This window comes from Choloepus didactylus, chromosome 7 (assembly GCF_015220235.1).
Source record: "Choloepus didactylus isolate mChoDid1 chromosome 7, mChoDid1.pri, whole genome shotgun sequence".
Taxonomy (NCBI): domain Eukaryota; kingdom Metazoa; phylum Chordata; class Mammalia; order Pilosa; family Megalonychidae; genus Choloepus; species Choloepus didactylus.
This window is the reverse complement of record NC_051313.1, coordinates 20,436,434-20,460,586: the sequence shown is the minus strand read 5'-3', so window position 1 is coordinate 20,460,586 and position 24,153 is coordinate 20,436,434. Positions and strand designations below refer to the sequence as shown.

Genomic DNA, 24,153 nt, shown 5'->3' with positions numbered 1-24,153 from the left:
AGATTGGTTTTGAACATGCTATGTTGGTGGTGCTTATTGGAGACTTCCAAGTGGAAATCAAGTCAGCTGTTGGATTTAGAAGTCTGGAATTCAAGGTGTAGTCTGTGTTGTAGGTATAGGTTTGGGAATTTTTTACATATATATGATATTTAAAGCCAACAGACCTGATAACATCACTCAAGGAGTGAAAGGAAGAGAAGCAGTTCAATGACTGAACAGCCGGGCCCTCCACAGTTTGATGAACCACATACTACTGCCTTCAAGCTATTAATTCACCATCATTTGCAGGTGTTTTTCTAGTAGTAGTGAGAGGTTGCTAATCTCCTTTCCTAACATATCTCATAACAAGGTAGGGACACAGTCTATTAAAGAGTTGTGTGTTTCTCTTTAATGATTTGAAATGGTTTTATGAGTGCAGAAATTAAACCCATGCTATTTTCAAATCTTGTTTCTTTTATCCTGTATTTGTGCAGCTAAGTTTTGGACCAAACATAGGACTTTACATTAATGCCTATTACTTTTATTCTTTCACATTCAGATTTTAGTATTCTAGCCTTTAGGTGTATGTTTAGATCCTAATTCTTCCTTCCCACAAATTTTATATATTCTCTTCCTTCTAGATATAACTTGCATCATAAACCTTTGCACAAACATCTGGAAGTTTCATTAATGCTGACTTAGATATTAAAGCAAACACTTTTTATATGAAAGTCTTTGTTATAAGAGTTGAGCCAGGACCTCTCAACGAAGCACATTTTCCTCTTTCCATTCCTCACTCCCTTTCCATCCCCCTTCCCAAAACTGCTTGCCTGATTCACATAGGAAGAGGGCAGCATTAATAATTGGTAGTCTTGGAAGCTCTGGTAATGATACTGTGAGATTTGACCATTGGGCTCAGCACTGAAGGTTCACAGGTGATGGGGGTGGGGGTCATGGCTAGAAGGGGAAGGGGTTAGAGTGGGAAAAATCTCTCTCCTCTTGGATTCTTTACCACAGGCAGCCCTACCTTGGTGATGCATGTATTTCAATTGCCATTAGAGAATATTTTAACTTAATTGCTATAGGAATATGGTTCATGGGAATTCCACAGTTAAACATGGTAGAGAAGACACACACAAATGAAAGTTAGGAAATTTATTTTCTACCTCCCAAATCATTGCATAGGTGATCATAAAGTTTTTTAACTTTCTCAATTTCAAGTCTACAATTTTTTAATGATGGAGGCAAAAGACAGCGAGAACACTGTGTATCAAATGGCTTAAGTTAGAAATGTTATATATGATATCCACTAGCAAGTCCTTGGATATGTGCAATCAAGCTAAGACATGCATTGTCTTGATTTTCTAATCAATGAATTTTATATTTGCTGAGAATAAAAATGTAACTGCTCTCAAATACCAAATAAGAAATATTAAGTATTCACTAGTATTTGGAAATAACAAATTGGCCTGTGATTTCTACTAGTTGGTGCAGTTGGCTAAGGTTGCTGAATCCAGCCACAATTCTCTTTGGATATTAATAATCAAATATGGGTTCATAAACTTCAAAAAGTTCTTGTTATGATGGGCAGAACCAATAAAATTGAAACCATCCCAGAAAATTTTAGAAATTGTATATAACAAAAGTTATTACCACAATCAATTCACTAAACAATTGATTATTGGAGATAAGGATTCATTTCCTCTTAAAATGAAAAAAATAACAAAGGAATGTTAGCTAAATCAGAATACAAACATTGTGTGAAATATCTCTAACTGCAATCTTTTTTTCTCTTAAAAAGATGTCTCATGATTTACTGTCTTCAGAAACTCCTGATACTAAATCAATAAATTATTTGTACACATAAGTAAAATAATTGTGAAATAGGAGGTTAGCTAACAGTTATTTTTTATAAATGGTAGGACCTACGAACCCAGAAACCTGTTCCTAAGTCCTTGGCTTGCCTTTAACCTCAAGTGTAAGTTTAACCAGATAACTTCTGCCTCCCCATTTTGTTAGCGGCAAAATAATATTGTTCCTACCTGCTTAATACATAATGATAACATAAATTCTCAATACCTGAAAGCCCTTATAGTAATTTTCACACATTGTACAAGAGGATTATTCTAGTGTGCACTGAAGAATCACTTTGGCTTGTAGGCAACCAAACTTACCATAACTCTTTACAGTTCTATTGCCTTTTTCTTTCCCTCAAACATAATGAATAACTACATAGCTTTCCTATAATCCTAATAAACATTAATTTAAAAGTTTGTCTAGTATACAGTACATAAAATATAAGGCATATTATCATAACTCTGGTGATATTGCAGTAAGAGGTGAACTCTGGATGTTTGTGGAAGGAGAGTGGTGGAAAATACAGTGACTCAGAATAGCTTCGTTGAGCCTTCAACGTATTTATACAGTGTATTTATGACATAAACTAACCATATGAAGTCAAACTCATTTCAACAGCTCCAGGGGAATCAGATTTAAAAAACTGGGTATTTTAAATCACTCTCAGGTGTAATTGAGTTATTTAAATTCTTAAGAACAGGAATGATAATAACATGAGAAAACTGGCAAAATAAATTCTGAAAGAAAACGAAAGTACTTGTATAGCTTTTAACCTATTTTGAGCTGGTTTTCTTCAGAAGCTGAATAGTTATTTTTTAATAGCTCAATTTAATAGTTCAAATAGAATTAAAACCACGAAAAGAAAAAAGTGCACACTAAATAAATATGTCCTAAGTAACAATGAAATAATACATAGAGCTTTTGTTACAACAGAATAGAGTACATGAATTCCTTGTCATAGGTTTACTTTAAGCATTTTTAGTTTGTTTAAGACTTTTAAGGTTGTTTTCTCATTTGCAGTGCTGGTCAGTTTCTTCTGGTGTCCACTGGGGGAATAGTCATTTTTAGCTGAAAGATGAGGTCTAGTTTTCTTTTGTAACATTTATATTCACTGCCCATGTGGCTTCAGTCACATCTTGTTTTGTTTTTTTGTTTTTTTTTTTTTTTGGTGTTTTTCATTTTGGAAGAGTTCTACAAAAAAAAAAAATGAGTCCGTCAGAAATATGCATTGGAGATCACCAGGAAGGAAACTGTTTTCAAATGCAATACTGTTTATCAAACACCCACTGGCATATACACTTTTAAAGAAATAACTGGGAACAAGGTAAAAAAGAGTCAAAAAAAAAAAAAAAGGAAAAAATGTAAATTCTTCATAAACAAGGTAGATCTTTCTATGAGGTAGGAGATAATACCTTAAATTTGTAAAGTGTTTTTCAGTTTACAAAATGCTGTATTTTGCATTTTTTGTCCTCATATTTTGTCTATTATATAGGTAATGTAAGGTAGGGAGGTGTGTCAAAGTGAAGTTAAGAGGCTTGTCCAGCAGTCTCACAGCTAGAAAGGGGCTGAAGCTGTTTCGAATCCCAAAATATCTGATTCCAGACACCACACTGGCTGTAGCGGTGCCTACAGGGTAGATAGAGAACCTAATGGAATTCTACAGAACTTCAGCGGAGGGAAAGGGTACCAGTAAATGTTAAACTGAAGAAAAAACAATGTCTCAAGCATTAGCTGTGTGATCTAAAGTTTCTAATCAACATATATGCAGACGTGATATTAACATAACATTATATCAAACTCTTAGCTGAGGCAAGGTACATTGCAAACAGGCATTCTGTTTGTCTTCAGGCAAGTAGGAATTTTGTGTGTCTTCATCATTTTCCACAAGGGCTTTGAAGAGTATGAGTGATAGGGGTTAAAAAACAAACAAAATGCTAACAGCAAGCACTATAATGCCGACAAAGTACAGAAAAACAGTCATCTCTCTAGTTGTCTAATGTGTTAGAGATAAGTTTAGTGAACCTGCAGCCTCCTGTGTAGCTCATACCCCAACATTCACTAGCCTATGACTTCTTTCTTTCCTTCCTTCTTTCCTTCCTTCTCTCCTACCTTCTTTCTTACCTTTTTTCCTTCCTTGTTCTGTTACATACTAGCTCTAATACCTTAAGATTTTAATCTAACCATTCTGCCTCATTATCTCCTCTTTAAAACAAAAGGAGGGAAGCGAAATAATGCCTATTTTATAAGGTTGTTACAAAGATTAAATGAGTTAATAAATGTAGAGAGCCTAAAACTATCTCACCAACTGCTAGCTACTTTTATTGTGTGTGGAGCACAGGGGCAAAATATATAGTTTTGTGAGCTCTGATGAGCTTGCAGATTAATTGGGAAAAAAAGAAAAAGGATGTATCAAAACAGATAAAGTAGCATTTCCCCATGCATCATGTGAGCTCCTCTAACAGCCTGAGTATGTTTATCTCCATCAATGTCCCCCCATCAGGGCTACCTGGGGATGGGAAGGGGACTTGGGGCCGGGGGTGCTGTTTAGTGGCAGGTGGGGAAAGGACAGCCTGGAAGCCATACTCTCCTTGATTTCAATCCCTCTTCTCACGATCCCCTCTCCCCAGCTGTACCTTTCAATTTTTAGGTCTTACTTTGGGAACAGCAAAGCACACTCTGTAGAAGATACATTATGGATGAAAGAACACAAGATTTTAGGCATTAGGCCCAGATTTAATTCCCACTTCTATCACTTACTATCATTGTGACTTTATCTGTAAAAAGAGATAACAATATTTCTCCCTCAGAGTGTTGCTTTTATACAGGAAAAGGGAATTGAAAGCAAATGAAATAGATATGTTATAGTACAGAGAAACAGAATCTGAAGACTTAGATTTGATTCCTGAGTCTAAACTTTCCTGGCTGTGTGTCTTGAAGAATCTCTGAATTGTATTTGCTTATCAAGTGAAGGTGTTTTGATAATAATAATCAATAACAATCATGGAGTTGAGGAAATATCAAATGAAATAATGGGTCTGAAAGTACTTCATAAAATGTAAAGTGCTACAGAAACATCACTTGCTATTACCAAAGTCTCAAGTTTGAAAGTTCAATCTGTCATCTTGACAGTTATTCTTTTCACTCTCCCTTGTCAATAAGCTGATTTAAGATGGGACATACTTAAGCAGAAAAATAGGAGGTGAGGCAATTAGAATATTGAGATTATCTCAAAATAAAATTATAGGATTTTTCAAAACCTAGTTTTGAAATGGACCTTATAAAGTCTACCTGCCCACCTGCTCCAATCTTTCACCCAGTGCAGGAAAGCTTTAAATAACAGCTGTACTCTATGGGACCATTTGAGTTGCCAGAGCAGAAGATTTCACATTGAATACTAACTGTGTTCTTTATCACATTACACCACAGGATCACCATAACTTTCAAGACATCTATGTGCAGGAATTATTTTTTTTCTTACAATTATTTAGGTGTTAAAGTCTGAAATGATTTAAAACCCTCAACTCTTTTGGCATTCATCACCCATTTTCCTTTTGTAAATGTCAGAAGTTTGATATGTGGAGGTGACTGTTCTTAAATTAAATATTCGCTGAACCAATCACTTATATGACCAAATTCACTGTATGATTTAGATTCATGTCACTCAGCTCCTTAGAGATCAAGCCAAACACTTCAGGCACAGAATAGGCATAGAATTTAGTTTTGTCTTTTTTTTCTTTAAAAAGTGTGAACTGAAGATGTACCCTTCAATAGTCAAAATCTGCATCTTTGTAAGAATAAAGCATTGTTCAATACACAAAATGAAGTTTTACACATATAAAATTAGACTAGATAATTCTTTGGATAAGAGGATTAAAGTGAAATATCACCGTTTTAGAAGAGTCATGTTCAATAGTATATAAAACTTGCACTCTTTTATAAAACCAATATTTCCTAAACCATTAATTTGAACCATTATTCTTCAGTCCCTGCTTGTGTTTCCTCTTAGGAACTTTGAGGGCCAGTCTCCTAGGATGCCCAACTGATAGTGAACAATGAAATCTTTAGCAAGCACACCTTTAGGAGTTAGCCTGATTATGAAATGTGGTTTCTGGAACCTCTTCTGAATATTTTCTACTGGGTTTTCATGCATGGTTTTATATCCTATCCTCTAGTTTCCTTTCCATATCACCAAAAAGATAAATGAGCCTTTGCAAGCCTTGAGGATGGAGCAACCCTACAGTTTTTTTGAGGAACAGCTTGGAGGTCAGTGTAGAAAGAGCAGTGAGAAAGGGCAGGGGGTGGAGGGAAGTAGAAAGCCAGCTGGTGGATTTTGAGGATTGGAGTTACATGATCTGACTTAAGTTTTAATACATTTAGTCTGGCTGTTGTGTTGAGAAAGGATAGTATGGGGCAAGGACAGAGCAGATAGGCTAGTTAGGGAGGTTAGGGAGCCAGTGCAAGAATCCAGGCAAGAGATAATGGTGGCTTGGTTGATGGATACATGGTGAAGGAAAAAAAAAAAAGGTAAAATTCTGGATATGATTTGAAGATAAAGCCAATAGGATTTGCTGACAGACTGAATGCGAAGAGTGGGAAGAGAAAGGTGTTCAGAATTCTTCTGTGTTACTTTTCAATGTGTAGCCCATAGACAACAATCCCCCTTACATCAGAATCACCCAAGATACGTGTTGAAAGAGATTCTTAGTTCCTGCCTTAAAACTTCTGAATCTAGAGCACAGGTTAGCAAACCTTTCCTCTGAAAAGCCAGGTAGCAAATATCTTAGGTTTGCAGGCCATATGCTCTCTGTGACACCTCAGCTGATGTACCATGTCAACTCAGCTGATACACATGAAAGCAGCCATAGATGATATGTAAATGAATGAACAGAGCAGTGTTCCAATAAAACTTTATTTATAGACATTGAAATTTGAATGTCATATAATTTTCACATGTCAGAAGGTATTATTTTACTTTTTACTTTTGTTCAACCATTTAAAAACAGAAAAACAAATATTCTTTGCTCATGGACTTTCCAATTACAAGTAGGCAGTAGGACAGATTTGACCCACAAGCTATAGTTTGCCAACACTGCCCTAGACAGCAGATCCTAAGAAAATGCATTTTTTTCTTTTTTTATTATTAGAGAAGTTGTGGACTTATAGAACAATCATGCATAAAATACAGGATTCCCACAAACTACCCTATTAATAGCACCTTGCATTGGTGTGTGTGCTGGTTTGAATGTTATGTACCCCATAAAAAGATGATGTTCTTTTAATCCACTCTTCTGGGGGCAGACCTAATATGGGTGGGATCTTTTGATTAGGCTGTTTCCATGGAGATTTGACCCACCCAATTTGAGTGGGACCTTTTGATTAGATTATTTCCATGGAGATGTGACCGCACCCATTCAAGATGGGTCTTAATTAGTTTACTGGTGTCCTCTATGATAGGATAAAAGACAGACATTTTGAAGAGAACCAGAGCTGACACAGACCCAGACATTTGGAGACACTAAGCTAAGACATGAAGCCCAAGGTTTGCCCCAGAGAAGCTAAGTGAGAACCCACAGACACTTAAGGAGAAAGCCACTGGAATCAGAAGCTGAAAGCAATGCAACTCGGGAGCAAAGGACCAGCACACGCCAGCCATGTGCCTTCTCAGCTGACAGAGGTGTTCTGGACATGATCTGCCTTTTCCTCAGAGAAGGTATCTACCTATTGGTGCCTTAATCTGGACATTTCCATGGCCTTAGAACTGTAAATTTGTGAACTAATAAACCCCCAATGTGAAAGCCAATCCATTCATGGTATATTGCATTTCTGGCAGCTTTAGCAAACTGGAACAATGTGATACATTTGTTACAATTTATGAAAGCACATTATTATAATTCAATTTACTATAGTCCATGGTTTCAATTAGGGTTCACTGTTTGTGTAATGCAGTTCCATGGATTTTTGAAAATTTTTATTCTATTACCATATATATAACCTAACATTTCCCCTTTAACCACATATATTTCAGCACTGTTAATTATGTTCACAATCTTTTGCTACCATCATCACCATCCATTACCAAAGCAATTCCATGTTCCAAATAGGTATTCTGTACATTTTAAGCCTTAACATGCCAATCCCTATCCCCACCCTGTCCCCTGGTAACCTACATTCTAGATTCTGCCTCTTATCTTTTTGTAATTATTTCATATCAGTGATATCATGCAATATTTGTCCTTTTGAGTGTGGCTTATTTCACTCAACAAGATGTCATCAAGTTTCACCCAGATTGCTGCATGCATCAGAACTTCATTCCTTTGTATGGCAAAATAATATTCCATTTTATCTATATACCATATTTTGTTTACCCATTCATTAGTTGATGATGGACACTTGGGTGGCTTCTATATTTTGGTTGTTGTGAATAATGCCACTATGAACATCAGTGTGCAAATATCTGTTTGAATCCTTGCTTTCAATTTTCTGGAGTATATACCTAGTAGTGGGACGGCTGGATCATACAGTAATTCTATCCTTAACTTTCTCAGGAACTGCCAAACAGGGGCTGTACCATATTTCATTCCCACCAACAATGCATGAGGGTTTCTATTTCTCTACATTCTCTCCAACATCTGTAATTTCCTGTTTTTAAATAGTAGCCATTGTAGTGGGTGTAAAATGATATCTCTTTCTGGTTTTGCTTTGAATTTTCCTGACAGTTAATGTGCTTTTCAGCCATTTACATATCTTCTTTAGAGAGATTCTAGTCTTTTACCCATTTTTAAATTGAGTTGCTTGTATTTTTTTTTAAGTTGAAGGATTTCTTTATATATTTGTGATATTAAACCTTTATCAGAAATATGGTGTCCAAGCATTTCCTCCCATTGTGTAGGCTGTCATTTTACTTTCATGATTAAGTCCTTTGAGGTGCAAAAATTTTCAGTTTGGTTGAGGTCCCACTTATCTATTTTTTTGTTTTGTTATTTGTGCTAAGTCTAAGAAACCACTGCCTAACAATGCCCTGAAAATGCTTCCCTATATGTTCTTCTAGGAGTTTAATAGTTCCTGATGTTATATTTAAGTTTTTGATCCATTTTGAGTCGATATTTGTATAAGATGAGAGGTAAGGGTCCTTTCTTTTGCAAATGGAGAGCCACCTTTCCTAGCACCATTTGTTGAAGAGACTACTCTTTCCCAATTGAGTGGTCTTTACCCACTTGAGAAAAATCAATTGCTCGTAAATGTGAGGGTTGATTTCTGACCTCTCAGTTTGATTCCACTGGTCTATACATCTGTCCTTTTTCCAGCACCATGATGTGCTGTGGCTTTGAAATACATTTTAAGATCAGGAAGTGTGAGCCCTCCAATTTTGTTCTTTTTCAAGATGTTTTTGGCTACTCAGTGCCCCTGACACTTACATATAAATTTTTTTTTATTTTGAAATAAATTCAAAGTTATAGGAACAGTTGCAAAAATAATACTAACCCCATACACAGAATTTCATCATACCCTGACCCCCCTCCCCTGATAGCTCAATCCACCAACTTTAACATGCTGTCACATCGCTATTTCTTTCCCTTCCTCCCTCCCTCCCTATCATCCATCATCTACTGCTCTGTCTTCTGAACACATGAGAGCTAGCTGCACACATCCTTGAACATACACTATAATTCACGTATACACTTCCCATGAACAAGAACATTCTTTTATGCAATCCCATTAAGTGCAGCTAAGAAGTACAAGAGATTCAACAATGATACAAATTCTATATTTCCTTTTCCTTATGTCTCAACTGTGTCCCTTTGAGCCACCTGTCCTCTATCCTCCAATCCCATCCAAGCTCATCCTTAGCATTCAATTGTCATCTATTTAGAATGTCTTTTTTTTTTTCAGTTGTGGAAACATATATACAGCCTAAATCTTCCCATTCCACCCCCTCCCTAGCCTTCCATTAGTGGGATTAATCACATTCAGAATGTTGTAATGCTCTTTCCCACCATCCATTACTAGAAATTTCCCTTCACCTCAAATAGCAAACCTATACTCATTTCTTAACTCCCCATTGCCCCTTCCCCCACTTCTCTTAACCCAAACTCTACTTTTCAACTCTAGGGTTATATTCTCTGATAATTTCTTTGTGTTTACTGTGGGGCTTAAAATTAACCTCTTAAATCCATATCAGTCTTGTTTTTCTTTGATACCACCTTCACTTCAATAGAACACATAAACTATGTTCCTATACTCCTCCATCCCCCCACCTTTATATAGTTGTCTAAAATTACATATTTTACATTGAGTTCAAAACCACTGATTCGTCATTAGAGTTTGTGTATTTTAGATCATGTAGGAAGTAAATAGTGGAGTTACAGTTCAAAAATTATTGACTTCTATTTGTATTTCATTGTGGTTGGAGAACGTGCTTTGAGTATATTCAATTTTTTTTTTTCAATTTCTTGAGGCTTGTTTTATGTCCCAGCTTATGGTCCCTTCTGGAGAAAGATCTGTGATCACTAGAGAAAAATGAGTGTCCTGGTGATCTGGGATGTAAGGTACTATATGTGTCTGTTAAAATTCTCTATATCTCTTTCTCCTTTCTTTGTTTCTCTGTTGGTAGGGCTCCCTTTAGAATCAGAAGTAGGGTAGGTCTTTTATTGGCAAAGTCTCTCAGCATTTGTTTGTCTGTGAAAAATTTAAGCTCTCCCTCAAATCTGAAGGAGAGTTTTGCTGGATAAAGTATTCTTGGTTGGAATTTTTTCTCTCTCAGAATTTTAAATATGTCATGCCACTGCCTTCTCGCCTCTGTGGTGGCCGCTGAGTAGTCACAACTTAGTCTTATAGTCTTATGTTGTTTCCTTTGTATGAGGTGAATTGCTTTTCTCTTGCTGCTTTCAGAACTTGCTCCTTCTCTTCAGTATTTGAGAGTTTGATCAGAATATGTCTCGGAGTGGGTTTATTTGGATTTATTCTATTTGGAATTCGCTGGGCATTTATGCTTTGTGTATTTATATTGTGTAGAAGGTTGGGGAAGTTTTCCCCAACAATTTCTTTGAATACTCTTTCTAGACCTTTACCCTTCTCTTCCCCTTCTGGGACACCAATGAGTTTGGATGTTTTATTTTATCTATCAGTTCCCTGAGATCCATTTCGATTTTTTTATTTTTTTCTCCATTCTTTCTTTTGTTCTTTCATTTTCTGTTCTGTGGACTTCTAGGACACTGAGATGTTGTTCAACTTCCTCTAGTCTTGTATTGTGAATGTCCAGAGTCTTTTTAATTTGGCCAACAGTTTCTTTTATTTCCATAAGATCTTCTATTTTTTTATTTAGCCTTGCAACGTCTTCTTAATGCTCTTCTAGGGTCTTCTTTATGTTGCTTATATCCTGGGCCATGATCTTCTTGATGTCCTTTAAATCCTTTGCCATGTTTTCATTCCTTGATTGTAGTTCTTTGATTAATTGTGTGAGGTACTGTGTCTCTTCTGATATCTTGATTTGTGTGTTTGGAGTTGGATTCTCCATATCGTCTGGTTTTGTCATATGCATTAAGATTTTCTGTTGTTTTTGGCCTCTTGGCACTTACTTTGCTTGATAGGGTTCTTTCAAGTTGTAAAAAAAAAAAAAACCTATCTAATTTTTCAGAAACACAGTTTGGTGGCATACACTTTCTCTAACTAACCAGCAGATGGCATCTGTGAGTCAGCTATACCCCTCAACTCAGTTCTCCACCTTGTCCCCGTGGTGTGTGGGAAAATGATTCTTGTGGGGTTCAGTTGGAGGACTCAGTTTGGGTGTGTTACTGGAGCCATCCACCCTGAATGTGGGGCGTGTGTATGGGTGGCCAGGGAGGAAGCTTTAATATTCAAATCCCCCAGGCTCCTGGAGATTCAAGGCTGCTGCAAGAGTCTAAGCCTTCATTTCATTTCAGCCCCAGACCCTCTCTCTCGCTGTCCCATAAACCACCAGACTTGGCGTAGTGTCCCTGGGTTCTCTGAGCGGGACCCCCACCCAGCCATTATCCTCCAGGAGCTCTGCCAAGGGAATGCCATGCTACATCACCAGTGTGCACTGTCCCTCAAGGGAAGCCCCGGGCCACCAGGCTGTGCTGGGGCTCTTTCAGCCTGATGCAAAGATGGCCAAACAGGGGATCTCAACCCCCCCTCCTCACACTGTTCCTCCTTCCCAGCTCCAGGACAACTGGTGGGGCTCTGGGCTGTGGGCATGGCCCCGGGCAGGAGTTTATCCAGCCCTCTGGGGAGCCAGCTGCTAGCCACGGGGTTTCTTTCTGCTTCCGGCTCTACCCTCCATTCCCCCAGCCCCAAGGGTATCTGCAGTGGGCTATCTTCCAGGCCAGACACCGAGAGGCCGGCCCAGCCCCCTCTTACTGTGTTTTACTGCGTTGTTCCCACTATCGCAGCTGCAGCTGCTCCTGGGTTTTTCCCTTTTTTTTTTTTCAAAAGAGCCAGTTGGTCTCCAAACGCTGAACCCTGGCTTCCCCAGACTGCCGCACAGCTCTGGGTCTTCCAGCCAGCTTACTCACTCATTTCAGAATGCAGATTCCTGGTTTCACCAAGTATACGGCCCCTGTGGAACTAGCAGATCTCGTCCAGCTGGTGCATCGCTGTAACCGGTATTCTGGGTCACTGTCTGGTTTTTATGTAGTGTTTTTCACGGAGGTGTTTTTTTGCCCTGTCTCACCTAGCCGCCATCTTAGTTTCTCCTACATATAAATTTGATGACTGCTTTTCCGTTTTTGCTAAGAAGATTGTTGGAAAGTTGATTGGGATTGCTTTCAATCTATAAATTGCTTTGGGTAGAATTGACATCTTAATAATGTTTAGTCTTCCAATCCATGAACACAGAATGTACTTACATTTATTTAGGTCTTCTGTGATTTCTTTTAGCAATGTTTTGTAGTTTTCTATGTATAAGTTCTTTACATCCTTGGTTAGATTTATTCCTAAATATTTGATTCTTTCAGTTTGTATTGTGAATGGAATTTTTTCTTGATTTCTTCCAATTGTTCACTGCTTGTACATAGAAACACTACTGATTTTCATGTGTTGATCTTGTACCCCACCACTTTGCTGAATTCATTTATTAGGTCTAGGAGGTTGTGTTGTAGATTTTTCAGGATTTTCTGTATATAGCTTCATATCATCTGCAAAATAGGGAAAGTTTTACTTCTTCTTTTCCAATGTGGATGATCTTGTTTCTTTTTCTTGCCTAACTGCTCTGGCAAGAACTTCCAGTACAGTGATGAATGACAGTGGTGACAGTGGGCATCCTTGTCTTGTTCCTGATCTTAGACGGAATGCTTTCTATCTCTAACTGTTATGTAGGATGTTAGCTGTGGGCTTTCCATGTATGCCCTTTATGATGTTTATGAAGTTTCCATCTATTCCTAGTGTTCTGTTTTTATCAATAAAGGATGCTGTATTCTGTCAAATGCATTTTCTGCATGCTTCTGAGATGATCACATGTTTTTTTTCCTTCATTCTGTTAAAGTGGTGTATTACATTAATTGATTTTCTTATGCTGAACCATGCTTACATACCAGGGATAAATCCCTCTTGATCTTGGTGTATAATTCTTTTTAATATGCAGTTTGCTAGTATCTTGTTGAGCTTATTTGCATCTATATTTATAAGACCTTGGTCTGTAGTTTTCTTTTCTTGTGGTATCTTTATCCAGCTTTGGTGTGAGGGTGATATTGGCCTCACAGAATGAGTTAGGGAGTGTTTCCTGCTCTTCAACTTTTTGGAAGGGTTGAGCAGAATTGGAATTATGTCTTTTTGGAATATTTGGTAAAAAAAAAAAAAAAGAAAAAAAACTGTAAAGCCATCTGGTCTTGGGCTTTTATTTTTTAGGAGGTTTTTTATTACAGGTTCAATCTCTTGACTAGTAATTGGTTTGCTGAGATCTGCTATTTCTTCTTGAGTCAGTATAGGTAGCTTGTGTGTTTCGAACAATTTGTCCTATTCATCAAGGCTGTCTAATTTATAGGCAGACAGTTGCTCATAGTATCTGCTTATAGTCCTTTTTATTTCAGCGGGATTGGTAGTAATGCCCCCCTTTTAATTTCTGATTTTCATTATTTGTATCCTCTCTCTTTTTTCTTTGTCATTCTAGCTAAAGGTTTGTCCATCTTATTGACCTTTTCAAAGAACCAAATTTTGGTTTCCTTGATTCTCTCTATTTCATTTATCTCTACCCTTACTTTTGTTTTTTCCTTCCTTATTCTCACTTTGGGTTTAGTTTGCTCTTCTTTTTCTAGTTCTTCCTGTTTTGAGGTTTGTTCTCTGATTTGAATTCTTTCTTCTTTTTTAACAAAAGCATTTAAATCTATAAATTGCCTCTCATCACTGCCTTTGTTGCATGTCATAAGTTTTGGTATGCTGTATTTTCATTTTCATTCAACTCAAGACATATCCTAATTTCACTTGTGATTTCCTCTTTAACCCATTGGTTGCTGAAGAACATATTGTTTAACTTCCATGTTTGTGAATTTTCCATTTCTTCCTCTGTTATTGATTTTTAGCTTTATTCTGTTGTGATCAGAGAAAATCATTGAAGGATTTCAGTATTTTTGAATGTATTGAGCCTTGTTTTGTGATCCTAGATATGGTCTATCTTGGAGAATGTTCCACTTTGCAATTTAGAAGAATGTGTATTCTGATGTTGTTGGGTAAAATTTTCTATATGTATCTGTTAGGTCTAGTCGGTTTAGAGTATCATTCAGTCTTGTATTTCTTTATTGATCTTCTGATTAGATGTTCTACTCATTATTGAACGTGGTATATTAAAGTCTCCTGCTATTAATGTAGAACTGTCCATTTCTCCCTTCAAATCTGTCAGCATTTGCTTCATATATTTTGGGGCTCTGCTGTCAGGTGCATATATATTTATAATTGTTAACTTTTCTTGATGAATTGACCCCCTTATCAGTATATAATGACTGTCTTTATCCCTCATAACTGTTTTTGATTTAACATCTATTTCATCTGATATTAATATATCTACCCTACCTCTCTTTTGATTACTAATTGCATAGTATGTGTTTTTCCATTCTTTCACTTTCAACCTACTTGTGTCTTTGAATGTAAGGTGAGTATCTTGCAGACAGCATATAGTTACATCATGTTTTTTTATCCATTCCACCAATCTCTGCCTTTTGACTGGAACACTTAATCCATTTACATTTAAAGTCATTACCAATAATACGGGACTTTTGTTTTAGTTTCCTAGGCTTCATAAAGCAGATACCATGAAATGGTTTGGCTTGGAAGCTTACATTTTGATGTCATGAAAATGCCCAAATAAGGCATCATCAAGGTCGTGCTTTCTTCCCAATGACAGGCTGATGCTGATTCTTGGTTCCTCTGCTACATGACAAGGCACATGGTGGCATCTGCTGGTCTCTCCTTTCTCTTCTGAGTTTCATTGTTTCCAGCTTCTTGCTTCTCTCTCTCTTTCTCTCTCTCTCTCTTTCTATTTATAAAAGACTCCAGTAATAGGAGTAAGACCTATCCTGAATGAGGTGGGTCACACCTTAACTGTAGTAGTCTCATCAAAAGGTCCTATTTAACAATGGGTTTACATACAGAGGAACTGATTAGATCTAAGAACATTAAGAACATGTTTTCCTGGATACATACAGCTTCAAATCACCACAACTTTCTTCTGCATTTTGTCATTTAGCCTTTGTAACTCTTATACCCTTTTTTGTTTCTCAATTCTTCTATAAATGCCTACTTTTATATTTATTTGATTTGAGGTTATTCTACAATGTTGAGTGCCTTATCTCTGTGTTTTTTCATATATTTTCCCCAACATTACCATGAGGTTAAAATTTAACTTCCTAAATATATAACAATCATATTTGCTTTGACACCAAATTAACTTCAATAACATCAACATATACTTTCCCCATACCCCTCTGTCTCCCACCATTTTTTATGTGCTCATTACTTTTATCTTTGTATATTGTATTCCAAAATTATAGATTTATCATTACTTTTTATGCGTTTGCATTTTAGCAACTGTAGGAAGTAAGAAGTGGAGTTACATGCCAAACAATGTAATGCAATAATACAGAAATGTGTAATTACCCAAATGATTTGTCTTCACTGCAGGTATTTATTTCTTTATGCTTCTTTGAACCACTATCTAGTGTCCTTTCTGTCCAGTCTCAAGAACTCCCTTTAGCATTGCTTGTAGGGCAGGCCTAGTGGTGATGAACACCCTCAGCTTTTGCTTATCTGAGAATATCTTAATCTCTCCCTCATTTTTGAAAGAAAATCTTCCCAGACATGACATCCTTGGGTGGCAGTTGTTTTCTTTTAGCACTTTAAGTATTTCAATCTGTTGCCTTTTTGCTGCCATGGTTTCTCATAGGCACTAAGTCTAATTGGGACTCTCTTTTATGTAACACATTGCTTTTCTCATGCAGCTTTCAGAACTCTCTCCTTGTCCTTTGCATTGGATAGTGTGATCAACATATGACAGGGAGTGTTTTTCATCATGTTAATCTGTTTTGTGTTATCTGGGACTCTTGGATGTGCATATTCATATCTTTTGCTAAGCTTGGGAAGTTCTCTGTCATTATTTCTTTGAATATTCCTTGTCTCCATTTCTCTTTTTCTTCTCCTTCTGTGACTCCTATAATGTTCAGAGGTTTCTTAAGCTAGTTTTGCTTTTAATAATTCTTTTCTTTTTTCTGCTCTTCAGCCTCACTCATTTGAAGTATCTTATCCTCAAGTTCACTGATTCTTTCTTCTGCCAGCTCCAATCTGTTCTTGAAATCCTTCTGGGCATTTTTTATTTCAGTCATTGTGGTCTTCAATTCAAGCAGTTTCATTTGGTTCCTTTTTAAAATTTCTATCTTTTTACTAAGATGGTCACATGGCTCATTCATTTTTTTTCCCTGATATTCTTTAGTTCTTTCTCTGAATTTTTCTTCATCTCCTTGAGCCTTTTTAAGATCACTTTTTTAAAAGTCTCTGTTCAGTATGTCCACATTCTGTCTTCCTCACTGAGGTCTTCTGAATTGTTATTTTCTTCCTTTGGATGGCCCTCATTTCCCGTTTCTTCATTTGTCTTGTACTCTTTATTGCACACTGTATATTTTAATATTTTGAAGTGGTAACCCTGGGATTTATTCCCTGACATGTATGTTTCTTGATTTGCACCAGCTGTTGATAAGCCATAGATTTTCTTGAGCTTTTTCACTCTTATGAGGAGGTCCACCCAAGGCAAACACAGAGTGCAGTGTCCTTTCATCTTTTCTGGACCTATGTCTTTTCCTTGTTAGTTGTTTTGGAGTTGCCCTGTTATGGGGGTTTGAATGTCTCCTCTATTTCCCAGGAGACAGACCCCTCTCTCTGGAATATTTAAAGCAAGCAATCCTTTGCCCCAGGCAGGAGTTTGCCCCTGTGGTTTCTTACACTTCTTTCATTGGCTCAAGCTGCTTTCCCCTGGAGGGCAAATTCTGTGAAAGGACTCTTTGGAGAGGAGTTTCCCAAGTAGTCTTTCCTAGCCAAAACAGGGTTAGAGACCCAGGAAGTTGGCACAATGCAGCTCCAATTTCCCTGGGGAGGGGTTCAGAAAGGGCACTAGGAGTTTCTTCCATGATTCCCCAAAGCTGAGTTCTTTTGACCTGTCCAGCAAATGCAGTTCTTGAACTTGTCCCCCATAGCTCTGGGGAAATGTAGCATCTTTAAATCTCTGCTGGGCCTTTGTCCAGGGCAGGTTGGGACATGACCATCCTCAGAGCCAAGCCCCCAGTGATCTGAAGTTGCTAATCAAAAGTCATGATTAGTGATTGGTCATACCCACCCTGAGTCTTGGGGAAGAGGATTTGTGCAACCTTTTCTGTCACCAGCAAGCTAGCCAGGAGCAGGAGACCACAGGGCCTGCTGCCAGCATGGGGGAAGTGCACTAATAATACACTGCAGAGAAAGCAATTTACTAGTCTTTACTGTAGTTTACCAGCTTCTTCCTCCTGCTCTTCCCTGCTATACAATGTTCTTCTGGCCTCCACAGTTTCAAAATATTTGATTCAGATAGTTCCTGCCTGTTTAATAGTTGTTCTGGTGGAAGGGCTAAATCCTGGAGCTTTCTACTCTGCCATCTTCCCACAGTCCTCTCTAGGAATATGTATTTTAACATGTTCCTTTAAGTGATTTATTTTTATGTACAAGAAATTATAGAATCACTGAAATAAATTTTAAAAGTTTTTGTCATCTGTTTGCTTTGCTTATCTTAGTTCATTGGTCAGAATAAAATGGGCTTCTTGAATGAAATAAGAACCAGAATTGGTTTTGAATATTGATTTAAGAAAATTTGCCACCTGCCACAAAGGAAGGAGTTTAGAAGGAAGAGGAAAATAAATAAAAGTGATGAAATTGAAAGTTATTCATGAGGAAAATTAGAGAATTGGAGAGGAGCTCAAAGTTTATTCTTTAAAATCAACCTCCATTCTTTAAAAAAGTGGATTTACCATTAAGAAGATCAGTCAGTGATTTTGAAATGATTCCAAAAAGATTAAAGACAGAGGTAATCACACAGACCTGGCCCCCTGTTGGTACTGTGTTTTACTCAAGTTAAAATACTGACAATGGTCTTAAGAAAAATAGTATTTTGATAAAAGAAAGGATACTGTTCACCTTAAGTTTGATGACATTCACACAGCTCATTCCTGGTTTCAGCAGCACATTAGCTGTCTGTTGTTATGGGTCTGTGCCATGAAATTTCTTTTAATTTTATCACCCAGTGTTTCAAATGCTCTTTCTTTCAAGTGTTGCAACCCAAACATAAGATAATATGTGGAAATAAGAATGGAGTTAATTCACTTAAAGGGGACTTAATCATAATCATATTACTGAAACAGTGATCATTCTGGGTTTAAAAAATAAAATTTATTTTATTTCTTCATCTAGTAAGCACTTCTCGACCTTATATCTCTTTGGTTTCCATGTTATTGCCTTCTTTGTCCCTGAGACTAAATCAAATATTTTCAGAGAAAATAATCTTTTTAAAATAGCACAGATGACGCTTCAAGACCTATTATCAAATAGCTTTTGGATATTTTTAAGAAGTTATTGCTTGGGAAAAGTAATAAGTTCATCAGTTTCTAACAAGTATAATGAAAAATGTAAGATTGGTGTGATGGTCTGGAAGCTTTATGGATCCCAGGAAAGTATGTTCTTAAAGTTAATCTATTCCTGTGGGTGGGGACTCAAGGTAAGGAGGACCTTTTGGTGAGTAGGATCTTAAGATGTAACTGCCTCATGCAGGGTGGGTCTTAATCCTCTTCCTGGAGTTGTTTATAAGAGAATGAAATTCAGGCAGATAAAAGGCACAGAAACTGAGAGAGAAAGCCATGGAAACAGAGAGGAAGCTACTGAAACCAGAAGCTAGAAGCAATGAAACCCAGAAGAGAAGGGAGAGACCAGCAGATGCCATTGTGTGCCTTGCCATCTAACAGAGGAGTCCAGGATCACTTGCAGCCTCTCTTCAGGAAGAAGGTATAATCTATCTTGATGATGCCTTGATTTGGACATTTTCGCAGCCTCAGAACTGTAAGCTTCCCACTGTTAAAAGCCAGCCTATTTCTTGCGTATTGCATTTCAGCAACTTTAGCATATTAAAACAATTGGTAATGATGAGAAGAGAAAAAGAATAGAGAGTAAGACAAGACTTCAAATTGGCCATCTCAGTACTATATCTTGGTCTAAGGATAAAAGACTTAACTCCTAAGAACTGAAAGATATATTCTTTGGAACTCCAACAGATGCCTTCATAAACCAACAGGAGACATAAGATTAATATTATGCAACAACAGTGAATATGCAGCAAGTGCTAAAAAATGATGGTTGATTGAGCTCTACAGTAAAAATAATTTATCTAGTGTCTACTTTGTGCCAGTCTCATTATACAATTTCATGCTCATTCTATAGATGAGAAAACAAAAGCACAAAGAAATTACATCATCTTCTTCCAGTGATATTCTTTGAGTTGGAGTTAAGTCTTTGTTCTGTGTGATTGCAAAGCCTGCATGCTTCCCATACACCCCACCACCTCCCAGAAAGTTTCCCCAGTGGTTAGTGTTCCTGTTCAGCCACAAATTGAGAGAGTGGAGTAAAAAGAAATGTTGGGTTGCTTTGCCTAGATAACTGTTTTTCCCTTTCAATATGGTATATGGTTTTGCTTTATAATTAACATTCTGCTGATGAGATCTCCCATTGGTGAAAGCTGATGAGTAAGATTTTCCGTGAAGAGCAAACACTGCAGAAAATAAATTAATCTCTGGGGAAGAAGTAGGGCAAAGCTGTCAGTGCTCACACAACTGCCTAATAAGAAATGATATTTCAGAATTGTTCAAAGAATGAAATGGCTGTGGGTTCTCCTTCCAGCAAATTCTTAAACATGTAAACCTTTTAAAAGAGGGGAATAGGTTGCTATAAAATAAAGAGCAATCTTGTAACATTTTACTTTAGCTTGTCAATATTTTTAAGCTAAGATAGTGTTCTCTGGAAATGCAAAGACAATTCTACCAGTGTCATTATTTCGTTTATATTATGTGAAATCTGCACTGACGTCAAATAGAAGGATGAGAGATTTTACAAGATTTTTGATTGCCAATTTGAGACTATTCAATATTCTAAATAACAGGTTTTCTAGTCTTTAGAATAATAGCAATTGCCATGCTTATAACTGTATACTTTTTAGAGTCACATTGGATTGTTAAGATTTTCCTCTATTATTTTTGAGGCATGATATGTTTTATAATATCTAAAATACTTACCTCTTGATAACATATCATAATATCTAAAATACTTACCTCTTGATAACATATCATTCAATAAATAGTCACTTGATTCAAGTCCTTAATATAGAGTCCCCATTTGTCTAATTCTTAAAGTAGTCCTGATAGAGAACTGACCTATGTTTTATTTTCCATTACACAAATAAAAGCTGAAAAGTTTACATTAAACATTAGGTTAAACTAAAGCTCAATGTAAAGGCTTTTTTATTTTCTTGCATAACTTCCCTTCGTTCTGTTGCTTCCATATTGGCCTCAGTGAAGCACTTTTCCATGGACCTTGTTTCCTCCTGCCTGTTTAATTTCCCATCCTAAGTAGCTTAAATATGGTGAGTCCCCTCCATGTGAGTCTGACTTAGAGACGAGCCAGTTTGAGTCAACAATAGCATTGCTCTATCATATCAGAATAGGCCATAGAATCATGTCTTCAGAGTAAGCAGGGCATAAAGATTACCTGACGCACCTCCTGTCTTGGTGAAGAAAGTCAAGCTCAAAGAAATAAAATAGATTGTGAAAGACTACAAATCTAGGTTGTGGCAGATCTGGGACTAGAGCTGTGTTTTGGTCTCTAATCCTGTGTTCTTCTCACTACTTGTCAAGTCTGATTTAAGGAGGACAAGTGTGTTAGCACAGATTTAGTCTAAAGACATGGGAATAATTAGAACAACATAGTTGAAGCTTCAAAAGGAAGAAAATTATATTAGACAATGTGTATCAGGAGACTATACACAAAAACAAATAGGCATATTTTAAGAGATTGTCCTCTCTAGCAAAGATTGAAGTCTCTAGAGGGGCCTAGAAAGAGTAAGAAAGAAAATGGCCCCCTCTTTAGCCAGATGGAGCACCGGAAGCAATCACAGCAATCATTGGGCGAGCTACATAAATAACTAGATTCCCTTCACAACTAAATAATACTCCTTTAATCCTGAGTGGCTTGCCCTGGACTGACAAAAGCCACTTTGCCCACAGTCACATCCCCTTCTCAGGGGCAGTTGCATCCAATGATTGATTGATGCAGAGGTTATAAAGACCTGGTCTCTAGCCCCGATTCAGGATAATTCTGAAGAGCACTGCCAGGTCCAGATTTCCCTGTGGAATGGCTGAGGTCCTTGTGACTGTATCATGATTAACTTCTCCCTCTGCTCACACTTGCTTCCGTTACTCTACTTTAGTTGTTGCTACTCATGGCACTTCCTGATAAACTTCCCACATGCAACCCAGGGAACTTTACATGCAACAGATAGCTTCATGCAAATATTTGTACTCAACACCCATCTCTACAAAAAGTTAAGTTTAAATGGATTAAACAATGAAGCCTGCAGGCTCCTCCTGAGCAGCTGAGCTAAGATGGGGAAGGGATCTTTTAGGAAGGTCAGGGCATCCATATCTGCACAGTTGGAGTGTTCTTGAACTCTGAAGAATGAGTGAGTCATAAGCAAAGGGTGTTTCTAATCTCTTCCATGTCAGATAGCATTCACAAAAGCAGTGAAACTCCCAAAAGGATACAGTTCTCAATGAAAAAAAAATGTAGAAAATGAGAGAGTCCCAACATCAGATGGCCACAGCCAGCACCTTGCAGAGCATATTGTAAGGAAACAAATTTTAGCAATCAACTTACAAAGAATCTGTAATTATAATAGCTATGATTCAATTGGAACTTATTATACCCTATATTAAAGTTACCTATTTTTATCTAATGTAATCCTTAAAATAACCCTATGGGGTAAGGCTATCAGTAACATAGTTTTACAAATGAGGAGATAGAGATGGGAATTAAACATGGCACATAGCTACTGAGTGCGGGAACCATGAAATAACTACTTAACCATTCTACTTCCATGAAACTGTTCTTTTAGTCATTTGTGGACAAAATAACATGTGGACTTAGTAATCATGTTCCTAAATCAAGATGTAATATCACTGAGCAACTAGAGTGAAACAAGAACCCACAGAAGAAAGACCAAACGTTCATGAGATCTGGTGAAGCATTCTCATCAATTTCTTAGCAAAGAGAAGCTGGAGCCTGAGAACACTGATTCTGAGTTACAATTGTTTGTACTCTTCGATGGAACAGAGAAAACACGTTCAGCCCTTCACTGAATTCCAAAACGAAGAATTTCCTTTCAGGTCATTATTAGATACACATTTGAATGGTTCCACCTCATCTAACTGGAAGACTAAGATCTGGGTGACCTGAAGGAGCTAATCTAGGAGAGCAACAACCCTGTCTTCATAAGGCTTATTTTTGTCTGCAATACTCTACAAAGACTGAAACTGCCACCACTCACCAAAAGAAAATTTAGGAAAAGATTGACTTACATCTAAACATTAAAAAAAGGGCAAAGCTCAGAAGAGTATCATTTGCCCATCCTGAACTCCTATGTGGTTACTAAATATTCAAAGATGAACTATCCATTCCAAGTCCAGCAAATGTTAACTATGGAGACAATGAGCCAGTTTTTGTGGTGGTTGTTTTAATGAAGGAACATATACCATATTATACAAATGAAGGTTAAAAATTATATTTCTGCTTTACTTTACCTTTTCATGTTATCTGTGGTTTGTGACACAATTATAATTCAAAGTGAAGAAAGGTTCTGCATACTGTATTTGAAAATGGTGATGCAAATAAAAGATTGCCAAGAAGTGCATCCTAGGTAATTCCTAAATAAATGTATGTTGAAATGAACTTAATCTATGCAAAAATCTCATTTTAGAATGAAGTTATGAAGTCTCACGTGCCTAGAACCACTGCTTTAATTCCAGGTCCTCTTTTTGCTGCAGCCTGTCATTTACAGGCACTATGTTCAAACCAGGAGCTGCCCTAGACTGTAACATACTCTCCACTCTTCACTCAGGTCACAAAACTGGCGTTGCCACTACACCACACTCTGCTCAGGGAGATGCACACCACAGATTGATCAGATAGCATATTTCCTATGATTGAAACAAAACTCTGATCTCAGGAATTGTGTTATCTGATAATTTTTAGGCTCCAAAACCTTAAGGAAAAAAATAGATTCTAATGAATTAATAATGGCTTGAGACTCAACACACTGCAGCAATTTTCACTGCAGAATAGTTGTTTCTTTTATAGTCACAATTGATTAGTAGTATTGAAATTTGGAGGAATTGCAATATGCATGGTTTTTGAAGCCCTTTATAGAATTTCATTTTTATCACTCAGAGAGAGTCAATGAAAAGGTAATAAGAAAAGCTCTCTGGGATATTTTTATAGGAGTGTCAGAAGCCAGTAAGCTAACTACAGGAAAGAACTCAGATTGTAAAGACAGGGTTTGGAGCAGAAACCCTTTAGAGACTTTATATCTAGTATTTTGACATTTACATTCCCTTGGAGGAAAAACTGAGCTAGCTAGAAAACCAAATAAGGAAGGGAAAGGAACGACTGTATGCTTAAGAGTAATTACAGTTTCAATTTTCCTACTAAGTAAATGTGAAAATTTCAAAGATAAAGTGTAATAGAAATGGAACTGGTTTT

The 24,153-nt window shown here is 37.1% G+C and overlaps 1 protein-coding gene across 1 annotated transcript in view; it reads right to left on the bottom strand.

Annotated features, from left to right (window-relative positions):
- Positions 1–1,119: 1,119 nt before the first annotated feature.
- Positions 1,120–24,153, bottom strand: part of THEMIS (thymocyte selection associated) — a 236,513-nt gene continuing 213,479 nt past the window's right edge. The window contains exon 6 of the mRNA XM_037844079.1: positions 1,120–3,027. Within this exon, the coding sequence (XP_037700007.1) occupies positions 3,012–3,027 (16 nt within the window). The 3' untranslated portion in view covers positions 1,120–3,011. The remainder of the gene's footprint in view (positions 3,028–24,153) is intronic.